The sequence below is a fragment of the Sinocyclocheilus rhinocerous genome, unplaced genomic scaffold (assembly GCF_001515625.1).
Source record: "Sinocyclocheilus rhinocerous isolate Xijiao unplaced genomic scaffold, SAMN03320098_v1.1 scaffold249, whole genome shotgun sequence".
NCBI classification, from domain to species: Eukaryota; Metazoa; Chordata; class Actinopteri; order Cypriniformes; family Cyprinidae; genus Sinocyclocheilus; species Sinocyclocheilus rhinocerous.
In genome coordinates, this window is record NW_015666483.1 from 688,101 (window position 1) to 699,910 (window position 11,810).

The 11,810-nt window shown below is 35.7% G+C and overlaps 1 protein-coding gene across 1 annotated transcript in view; it reads right to left on the bottom strand.

Moving 5' to 3' along the window:
• LOC107732322 (protein KIBRA-like) overlaps positions 1-11,810 on the bottom strand; it is a 49,945-nt gene that overhangs the window by 28,355 nt on the left and 9,780 nt on the right. The window contains exons 2-3 of the mRNA XM_016543606.1: positions 6,065-6,174; positions 2,557-2,760 (exon numbers count right to left, since the gene is read on the bottom strand). Of these exons, the coding sequence (XP_016399092.1) occupies positions 2,557-2,760; positions 6,065-6,174 (314 nt within the window). The remainder of the gene's footprint in view (positions 1-2,556; positions 2,761-6,064; positions 6,175-11,810) is intronic.

Consider the following 11,810-nt stretch of genomic DNA (forward strand, 5'->3'; position numbering starts at 1 on the left):
AGTAAATAATAAAAAAAAAAAACAGACCCGGCTAGAACAAGCGGAGTGATACAAAATCGTGAAAGGGTGTTCCTGTAGCGATACCAGTACAATATCTCACGGTTCTCAACCAATCAGATTTGAGAACCAGAACGAACTGTTGTATAATATATGTATGAATATCCTTTAGATATCATAAAATGGGGGGATATGCCCCCTCCCCCATCCCGTATTACACCATGCGAAATCTGGTCACCCTATTACTACTACAATGACTAAACATATTTACAATGTTTTAATTTGTCCTTTACTTTACTTACAAGAAAAAACAACAAACAGATTTATTGATTTATCTCTTTTTTTTTTTTGTCCCTAAAAAAACGTTGAGATTCTTGTACTTTGCATGTTTTCGGCAAATGGAGCAGGCCATCGTGTTACACCTGTTTCACACGTACTCAGTTTGCAGTGCGTATTTTTTTCTGCATTCATGTTAACAGATTAGAGCAGGGCTATTCAATTAGCTTAATTTGAGGGCCGGATTATCGAACTGAAAATTTGAAGGGGGCCAAGGGGGTGAGGGCCGTCCCGATCTCTTTCTGGGGGGACCTATAAAATTAGAAATTAAATTGAAATCTACAATCTATAAAAGGTTAACATTAGTGCTGTCTGTCAATCGATTAAAAAAAAATATTAATCATATTTTTCTGTAATTAATCATGATTAATTGCATATTTGTATTGTCATAATTTCACATTGAACCTCCAAAGTAATGTAGAAACAACAAAGATAGTATATTTTAAATATGTTTTAATGGCATCTTTTTACTAAGTAGCCTATTATTAATTAAGTATTGATACCAATACTGCTACTGGTGTCTCTATTGCATTTTCCAATTTTACCTATTAGTTATAGCCATTCAACATTACAGTATAATTGAAAGCCATTATTTTTAACATTTAATAGGCTCTGAAATATTAAATATTTATTAACAAACCATAAATTGTATATCCATAAACAATACAGATTAAACTTTATTCAAGCTACAAAAGTTTTACTAAGTAGCCTATTATTAATTAAGTATTGATACCAATACTGCTGCTGGTGTCTCTATTAAATGCATTTTCCAATTTTACCTATTAGTTATAGCCATTCAACATTACAGTATAATTGAAAGCCATTATTTTTAACATTTAATAGGCTCTGAAATATTAAATATTTATTAACAAACCATAAATTGTATATCCATAAACAATACAGATTAAACTTTATTCAAGCTACAAAAGTTAATCAGCTACTACAGCAGTTGAGTGATTTCTCTTTTTCTTTTGTTCTTTGATTTACATCAATGACAGACTTCAACAGGTTTTACTTTAAAAGCAGCGCTGCCTCTTTAAAACCTGATGCAAATGACGCGGATCTGACACATATCCTATTTTCTCCAAACTCTTTACGGTCATTTAGGACTTTATAATTCATTTAAGACTACGTTTACGAGGTAACTCGCCAAAACCGCGTATTTTGACATAATTGTGTGTGCTTTCGTCCATTTAAGCGCTACTGGTGCGCTGTCTAAAGCAGCTCAGCGTATGTGTACAGCCGAATGAGCAAAATTTCAAACTATAGCATACTTCACTGCACCGTTTAAGCGGCGTAACCCCAGGTATGTGTCGCCACATTCTCGGGTTATGATGAAGAATAAAGAAGGGAAAAGTTAATGTTCAGAAATGAAGCAGCAATATCTTCTCAGGTAAAAGTTATTAGAACCGTGTTTAGGGACACGCTGGCCATCACACTGCTCTGACCCTATCAGCCCATTTGTATCCTATTATTTGATTCGCTCTTGTCGCTTATGACAGAATAGCTAATCACGATGATCTTGTCTTTGGAAAAGATTATTTTATTTGCTTACGTCAGAAACAGCAAATCTCTTTAAAATCTGGCTGTTGTTCTCACTACATTGCATTGTTATATTTCGTAAAAGTTTTACCCGCCAACTGGCGACTGACACTGTTACATATACTCGCCAACATTTTTACTCGCATTTGGCGCTTGGCGAGTGTTAATTTTAGGCCCTGCCTGTACATTTTCCGCGCTTGTTTGACTAGCGCCTGGCGCTGAGCCAAAGTTGGAGTGCGTGTCTGAAAAGGCTCTCCTTTGATGTGGTCGTAAAAGACATTCTGCATCTAAACAAACGCAATTCTTGTCAAGAAAAAAGAAACAGAATCAGCAGTTGTGAGTGGGGTGGCCAACCCGAGCTCCGCCCCTGCGTTAACTGCGTTAAATATTTTTAACACCGTTAAACTGGAAACATTAAACGCATGCATTAACACGCTAATTTTGACAGCACTATTTATAATATTTATTAATTTTTTCACATTGTTGACCTATAGTGCATGACAAATTTTACGACAATGTGAAAGAAGAAGAATTCTAAACATGTTAAACAGATTAATTCCTTAAAACACAAACATGTTTATAGCCTGTTTTTATCCCATGTCTCAAGAATCAGTGTCAAGTAGCACATAAATAAGAACGATCTTTAAGTGACAGACACATGTATAGAGTCGCAAGTCTTACAGCTAGTCTTTGAGGACGACTTGTCCCGCCAAGCATCATTTAGCTGCCGATATTCCTGCTGGGCCAGGTGAAGTCGCTGTTCTTTGACCTGGTAGATGTCCTTTTGGGCGCTCAACGCTTCCTGAACCACATTCAGATAATCCCGCAACATGAGCTCCTGCTCCCGCTGCCACTGGGCCCGCGGATCCTCCAACTGGGTGCTCTCTGTGGAAAGGACAGATAAAAAATATCTTGAAATTAATGGAATACATACACTACCAGTAAAAAGTTTGGAATCATTATGATTTTTTTAATGTTTCAAATTGTTTAAATGTAATTCAAATTATAAATACACTAATGTTCAAAAGTGTGTGATGTTTTTAAAAGAAGTCACTCATGCTCACCAAGTCGGCATTTATTTGATTAAAAATATAACAACAGTGATGCAATGAAAGCAATGTTTTCTGTTTTTTTTTTTTGTGTGTTTATATTTTAGTGTAATTTATTCCTGTAATGGAAAAGCTGAAATTTCTGCATCATTGCTCCAGCTTTCAGTGTCACATGATCCTTCAGAAATCATTCTAATATAGGGTACTGATTTGGTGCTCAAGAAACATTTCTTATTATTATTGTTGAAAACAGTTTTCGCTGCTAAGATTTCTATTTCAAATAAATGCTGTTCTTTTAACTTTCTTTTTCCTCAAAGAATCCTGAAAATGTTTACAGTTTCCAAAAAAATAAAAAATGTGTTCGTCAGATGCATTATTGTTAACTAAAACCATGAACAATAATAACTAAGGACCGCGGATGAAAACTAGCCATTGGCTAAATTCGGTGCAATGCATGAAATGGAAACATTTATGTTAAAATTGTACATGGTCCTTTTTCAAATAAAGTTATAAACAAAAAAAAAAACAAAAAAACAATCATTTTCAATAAATGAAGTAAAGCTGAAATAAACAAAAAACAAACAAACAAAAACTTGAAGAAAACTAGAAATGCTCTCTTGGCAACTAACTGAAATAAAATAAACTTAAATTGAGGTAAATTACTAAAACTAATATAAAGCTAAATAGAAACTTAAAAAAAAAAGAAAAACTAAACAATAAAATCACATAAAATTAAAACTTCAACAAAAACTAAAACTGAAAAGCTAATTCACAATATTAATACATTCTATAATTGTGTATAATTAATACTAAAACCACACTTAGATAGGTGTGTCCAAATTTTTCATTTAAAATAGTTAGAATAGCAAAAAATTGCCCATTTGCAACAAATTATTTACAAAGAAATTTGTTCTAGTCGTGCTTCATGAATGAGGGCCACTGAATGAACTCGGTCATTTGTGTCAATTTTAAATATGACACTTAATCTTTTTAAACCCACAGAATCACATATCAGACAGACACTCTATACTCCTGCGCATGCGTGAGGTGGGCTGAATCTTGCTCAACTTACTGGTATTGTGGTCGACATAAAAGGCTCCAATGTGGGGGTCGTAGGCCTCCTCCCATCCCACAGGCAGCTCATCTCCAATACAGTCGGCAAAAGTCAGAGGCTTAGTCTGCCTGGAAAATCAAATAGGGAATCCAACTTTCAGTCAATGGACAATCACAAGGAAGACAGTGGGTTGTTGGACCTCCACACTTCATGCCTATTTTCTGTGGGATATCACTCCAGCATATCACTGAGAGTTCGAGCGTGGCACAAGCATGTGTGTGTGGGGTGGGGTGGGGGGGCATCAGAGGAATGTTGGGCTATTCACCTCCAGTGTGCTGGCCGAGCACAATAGCCGGAAACCCAAGCCGGGCATTCCACAGGTCCTGCTGACCCATCGCCTGGAGGTTTCTGAGGCAACACACTATGGCTCTCCAAGCCCAGCGCTTTGGATCACCGTAGAGCAATGGGGACACTCACTTGGCCAAAAACAGCGACGCTAAAACTTTTATTAGCAGGCGTTCGCTAATGCTAGCAAAGTAGTCTGGCTGAACTTCAGTGCTTCAGTGGAGAGTGCTGTTGGCACTCGCTAGCTAGACTAATCAATTAAAAAGAAAGAGCTTGTGGAGATTTTAGAGTAAATTTAAAGAGCCTAGGGTAGGAGGTTTATCACTAACCTGATGGAAGGATGCTAATCAAGATGCTAACCAAAGGCATCAGATAACAATATTTTGAACAAAAAAAAAAAAAAATCAATAAATAAGCTTCGAGTTGACATTTATTATATAAAAATATTTATTATGTTTGCCCCAAATTACCTACTATACTCCTGACTCAGGCACCTACTGATAAGATCATTTCCTAATTACTGATTAAGGAAAACTCTATTACTTCAAATGCAATTTCAAAATGTCTTAATCCTAATACATAAAAAAAATTAATTACATTGTACAATTATGATGCATAGTTAGTATAAAATAGTTATTGCACTGTAAAATCCCTGAAAAATGGAAATTGTGTAAAATGATAAATTTTTCAGGTTTCTTTGATTAACAAAAAGTTTAATCAAACAGCATTTATTTTAAATAGACATTGTTGTAACGTTATAATGTCTTTACTGTTACTTTTGATCAATTTAAAAGCACCAAACGTTGTATAGTACACCAAGGAGAACAACTTGCAATATTTCTTTCTTGACAGTATTTGAGAGATTAATCTGTTTATCAACGAAAACCTAGAGATTACAGCCTGACCAATTCACCTTGAACCAACCAAGCGGTTTAATGGTTTGTCAGAGATGCTGCTTTTGTACCATTTGCACAATATTATTTTACAAAAAAATATATATATTTCTTCTTAACCTTTTTTATGAGTTTTCAACCACCACAAAAGATTTACGTTTGGGTTTAGGCATTGTTTTTGTGCAGCGCAGGAAAGTCATATTTCCCAATTTCAAATACTTGAACTTTCAGACTTTAAGAGGAGTATTTTCTGATGCGGTTACGTCCAGCAGCAGGGTTACGCAATGAATTCAGCTCTGTGCTTCTCAGATTATCAGGAACATTCCACATTAAATCTGATTTGTGCAGCATATTTAAAGGATTAAACCATTTTTCACAAAAAATAAGTCACATTTAGCCAAGCGTAATGTATAAATTTATTACATAAGAAATTAAATATCAAATCAAGTGGCATCTGCAAACAAATGGTTATTTTCTCAGAACTAACTTTACTTTTCTGAGCCATTTTTGCAATGACTTTTAACCATTAAAACTTCAACAAAAATTAAAACTGAAAATATAAAAAAACTAATTCAAAATATTAATGAATTCTATAATTGTGTAAAAATAATACTAAAACAACACTTTTAAATAGGTGTGTCCAAATATACTGGGCATTTGTAACAAATTATTTACAAAGAAATTTGTTCTAGTCATTTTTCATGAATGAGGGCCACTGAATGAACTCGGTCATTTGTGTCAATTTTAAATATGACACTTAATCTTTTTAAACCCACAGAATCACATATCAGACAGACACTCTATACTCCTGCGCATGCGTGAGGTGGGCTGAATCTTGCTCAACTTACTGGTATTGTGGTCGACATAAAAGGCTCCAATGTGGGGGTCGTAGGCCTCCTCCCATCCCACAGGCAGCTCATCTCCAATACAGTCGGCAAAAGTCAGAGGCTTAGTCTGCCTGGAAAATCAAATAGGGAATCCAACTTTCAGTCAATGGACAATCACAAGGAAGACAGTGGGTTGTTGGACCTCCACACTTCATGCCTATTTTCTGTGGGATATCACTCCAGCATATCACTGAGAGTTCGAGCGTGGCACAAGCATGTGTGTGTGGGGTGGGGTGGGGGGGCATCAGAGGAATGTTGGGCTATTCACCTCCAGTGTGCTGGCCGAGCACAATAGCCGGAAACCCAAGCCGGGCATTCCACAGGTCCTGCTGACCCATCGCCTGGAGGTTTCTGAGGCAACACACTATGGCTCTCCAAGCCCAGCGCTTTGGATCACCGTAGAGCAATGGGGACACTCACTTGGCCAAAAACAGCGACGCTAAAACTTTTATTAGCAGGCGTTCGCTAATGCTAGCAAAGTAGTCTAGCTGAACTTCAGTGGAGAGTTCTGTTGGCACTCGCTAGCTAGACTAATCAATTAAAAAGAAAGAGCTTGTGGAGATTTTAGAGTAAATTTAAAGAGCCTAGGGTAGGAGGTTTATCACTAACCTGATGGAAGGATGCTAATCAAGATGCTAACCAAAGGCATCAGATAACAATATTTTGAACAAAAAAAAAAAAAAATCAATAAATAAGCTTCGAGTTGACATTTATTATATAAAAATATTTATTATGTTTGCCCCAAATTACCTACTATACTCCTGACTCAGGCACCTACTGATAAGATCATTTCCTAATTACTGATTAAGGAAAACTCTATTACTTCAAATGCAATTTCAAAATGTCTTAATCCTAATACATAAAAAAAATTAATTACATTGTACAATTATGATGCATAGTTAGTATAAAATAGTTATTGCACTGTAAAATCCCTGAAAAATGGAAATTGTGTAAAATGATAAATTTTTCAGGTTTCTTTGATTAACAAAAAGTTTAATCAAACAGCATTTATTTTAAATAGACATTGTTGTAACGTTATAATGTCTTTACTGTTACTTTTGATCAATTTAAAAGCACCAAACGTTGTATAGTACACCAAGGAGAACAACTTGCAATATTTCTTTCTTGACAGTATTTGAGAGATTAATCTGTTTATCAACGAAAACCTAGAGATTACAGCCTGACCAATTCACCTTGAACCAACCAAGCGTGGTTTAATGGTTTGTCAGAGATGCTGCTTTTGTACCATTTGCACAATATTATTTTACAAAAAAATATATATATTTCTTCTTAACCTTTTTTATGAGTTTTCAACCACCACAAAAGATTTACGTTTGGGTTTAGGCATTGTTTTTGTGCAGCGCAGGAAAGTCATATTTCCCAATTTCAAATACTTGAACTTTCAGACTTTAAGAGGAGTATTTTCTGATGCGGTTACGTCCAGCAGCAGGGTTACGCAATGAATTCAGCTCTGTGCTTCTCAGATTATCAGGAACATTCCACATTAAATCTGATTTGTGCAGCATATTTAAAGGATTAAACCATTTTTCACAAAAAATAAGTCACATTTAGCCAAGCGTAATGTATAAATTTATTACATAAGAAATTAAATATCAAATCAAGTGGCATCTGCAAACAAATGGTTATTTTCTCAGAACTAACTTTACTTTTCTGAGCCATTTTTGCAATGACTTTTAACCGGCTGGTAAAAGTATAAGAGATACTTTTATCTTAATTTTGTATATTATATATATATATGGAACGCCTTGGAATTCTATATCTTCAGTTCCAAGGCTATGGAAGCATATGGGTAGCAAAATTCATTTTGAAATGTAATATGCAAAATGACAATGCAATATGTAAAAAGGCAATGCATTTCTGTATTTAAATGTACATTTTCCCATACATATGTGCAACATTTAGTGCAAAATGAAAATGAAAATTATATAATTTACATTTGCCATTTACTACACTAGTTTTAATATGTAAACTAAAAACATATTTTAACGCTTTATAAGTAGCAAAATTAAAATTAAATTGTATCACCCAAATTGATTAGATATGTTTAACATGTCCAAGCAAAAAATTTAGCAAAATTATAATTTAAATGCCGTTTTTCCTAAATGCATTTAGACTTATGCCGAGTTCACACTGCACGATTTTAGCCCGATTTTTCACTCGCTGACAGGTTTTGCGAAATTGCTGACAAATGCCCGAAATCAGCGGCAAATCGGTGCTCGTTCACGCGAGTGACAATCACGCAGTGTGAATTATCAAAGACGCGATCTGAAGGAATCGCCGACGCCCGTGAAATATTTGGCATGCTAAATATCTGGAGCTGTCGGCGATTCACAATCACGCTGTGTGAAATGAGTTCTGACTGAAAAACACATCGGCGATGACCTACAGCCAATGAGAGACCAAGATACAGGGCAGCGTGAAGATGCATTCCGAGCCGATCACGCCCCCAACCTGTCAATCATTACATCAGGTCAATATTAGGTCAATATTCACCATTAACAAAACGCTTTTCACCTGCCTCAACATCTCTCACTGTTTACACTCTGATTGATGCACACACGCAAACAGACACTGCAATTCTACACTTTTACCTATTTGCTACCATACTTTATTCTTCTCCTATAATGGATCGCGTGTCCCCGAGCACCTAAGCGTTCCAGGTGCGTCGCACATCTCACTCTGCACGCCGAGTGATGCACGGAAGTAAATAGTGCAATTCTAACATTACACTTATTTACCACCTTATATTATTTTGTTCCTCTCTTTTAATCCGTAATATAGCGCGTGTTCCATGGCACCTAAACGTCACGCACCTGCCACAAGAGCTCTCACTGTTTACAGCCACCGGACACCACGATTGATGCCCGTGATTTTTAATATTAAGTTATCTCACTTTGGCTGTGGCATGTTCTGTGAATGCATTTTGAAATTCACACTGCATTTTGCTACAATTATCACATGGTATCACGATGAAAATGCAATCCCAAGTAGGGCTGGGCAAAAAAAAAATCAATTTTTCGATTAATTGTTTTTTTAAATGACGTTGATTCGATATCGATTCTCAAAAGCCGCGAATCGATCTTTTCCTGTATTTATTTCAGCACACATTTAAAACAAGATCTGATTAACGTGAATCTTATCATTAGTCTTCTCCACTAGATGTCACCCTTATTTACCTTGCGCGATGTTGCAACAGAAAGCCTGTCATTCATTCAGTGCTTATCATGGCCATACCATACGCGTGATTCGCAATGCTCAGGTGAAATGCTATAGTAATACTATAAATCTGCGGAAGCATTTGATATCACGCACAAGGTGCCATGATTTCCGCAATGAATGAAGGGCGGATGGCGCGGCGCACTGTTTTGTTTACTACACACATACTAAAGCGCGGATGACGCTCGCGGTGTTTTCAGCTTCTGCCGTCTCACTATATGATGATATGAACACGAATGTCATTCCAGCTGCTCTGAGAGTCACTTCATTAGCATTTTACCGTTTCATTTGAGAAAACTACCGTCATATCACATACACAGCAGCTGCAAATTCTTCACGGCAACCCGTCAAAATAAAAGTTTAGTTTAACGTTAAACTGTCAGAATATATTACTATTTAGCTATTACTACTTAAGACTCAATGCTACTACTGCTAATAAATATTAATAAATCTTTATTTTTAAAGGAATAATCACATCTGTTTTCTTTTTAATTTTAACAGTAAACCTCTGTTGTGCAGCACTTTGTTTGCCAAAAAAATAAAAGGGTTTAATTTTCATTTGATTAGGATAAATTAAATTAATGTTTTATGCCTTCATCTGATTACCAGAAAAATTAAGAACATTTTATAGGGCCCTACTATTGTTTAAAAAGGACCCTATACAAAAAAAAAGAATAGGTTTAAAATACAGGCACGTGGTTCTTAATTTCTTTTTATTAATTCACCATTTGTAAACTGATGTTTACTGTTCATTTTTTAGAAATATCAATAGCATTTGTATCAAAACTATATTCACTGAATGTAATCAAAAATCGAGAATCGAATCGAATCGAATCGAGAGCTTGCGAATCGAAATCGAATCGAATCGGGACATCTGAATCGACACCCAGCCCTAGTAATATGGTGTCCACAGCAAAAACAAACAAAAACTGTCAATAGTATTGACTGTCAATAGTACCTTCACATTGACAAGTTCTTTTCTTTCTTTTTTTTTTCTCAGAATGATAAATGCAGTTGCACATAATTACCTTTACTCTGTAAAAACAGAGGACCTCTCAGAATCACTTCCTAATATCCAAGACATCCAGCAGTCATATAACAAGTTCAAACAATTCTTTCTTATCGGTGAGTCACAGTATATACACATCTCTTTCACAGGAAAAGGTGAAACAAAAATCCTCAAATATTAAATGAAAGGATGGATATCACTGTTTAATGTTTTTTATTTTTCTCTTAGAAAATTCAACCGATTTTTGGTTGTCAGATGTGAAATGGTTCTCTTCCCTTGAAAGCTCAGGATGGCTAGAAATTATTAGGTCAGCTTGCATTAATAAAATACTACTATTTGCATTCCTGTTCATAATCATTAATTAGATTCTATGAAACTATTATCTAGCTGCATTTAATGTCCTCAACAGACAATGTCTCCAAAAAGCAGTAGAGGTGGTTGAATGTCTTGAAAAGGACAACACAAATGTTCTTATAACAGGTAGGTCAAGCATGTTTCAACTAAATTAAACTTTCCAAAGAATCTGGTCCTTTCAAAATATTGTTTTTTTTTGTTCGAGTGGTCCAACATGTTAGTTTCTGGGTTAACCAATAGTGTGAGTTTGGGATGGGACCACACCTGTTTGTCCAGGGGTGGTAGGAGTGTCTGAGAGAACTGCAATTCTACTTGGTGCATAAATTGCACACCTTACTTTTAAAAATGAAGTACTTTTAAACCTTGACAGATCTATCCCTTTTACTTTGAGATCGTATCCCCTGATGTTTTGTCTTGATATTGATTGATTGCAGAGGAAGAGGGAACAGATCTGTGCTGTGTGATCTCCAGTCTGGCTCAGATAATGCTGGACCCTTATTACAGAACACTGATGGGTTTCCAGAGTCTGGTGCAGAAGGAGTGGGTGGCTGGTTGCCATGCCTTCCTGGATCGATGTAATCACCTCCATCAGAAAGACAAGGAGGTAATTATTGCATGCTCATTCTTGCCTGTTTCTTCAGAGGCTTAGTGGAAATGTTACCGTTTTATATTTTTCCATTTTCATTATTCTTAACCTCTGAGAATTACAGGCTATTCTGCAGCCAAAAAAGCAACCTGCAAACCTGTCTTTTATCAGGTTGTAAAATCATGTCCTGGAACACGTTTGTCTAGAATAATTGATTCTGATTGGTCAGTCGTGGCATTCAGATGTTTTGATTGAAGATTAGTGAACTCTGACTATTCAGTTCAGATAATATTCTGCAGTACTATCATGTTTTTCATTGCATGCTGTCTCTTTCTTTTTCTATAATAATATAATTTCACCTAAAAGCAATGTCTGTTTATTTACCTCTTTGCGTTTGTTAAAATAGAGAATTATTGCGAAATAAACCCCTTCAGCATGTTACTGATCATCTTATTGTGTGATTTAACGATGTCCGACATACGAGCCATTCTCATCCTCATTTTCTTTTGAATTTGATTCTT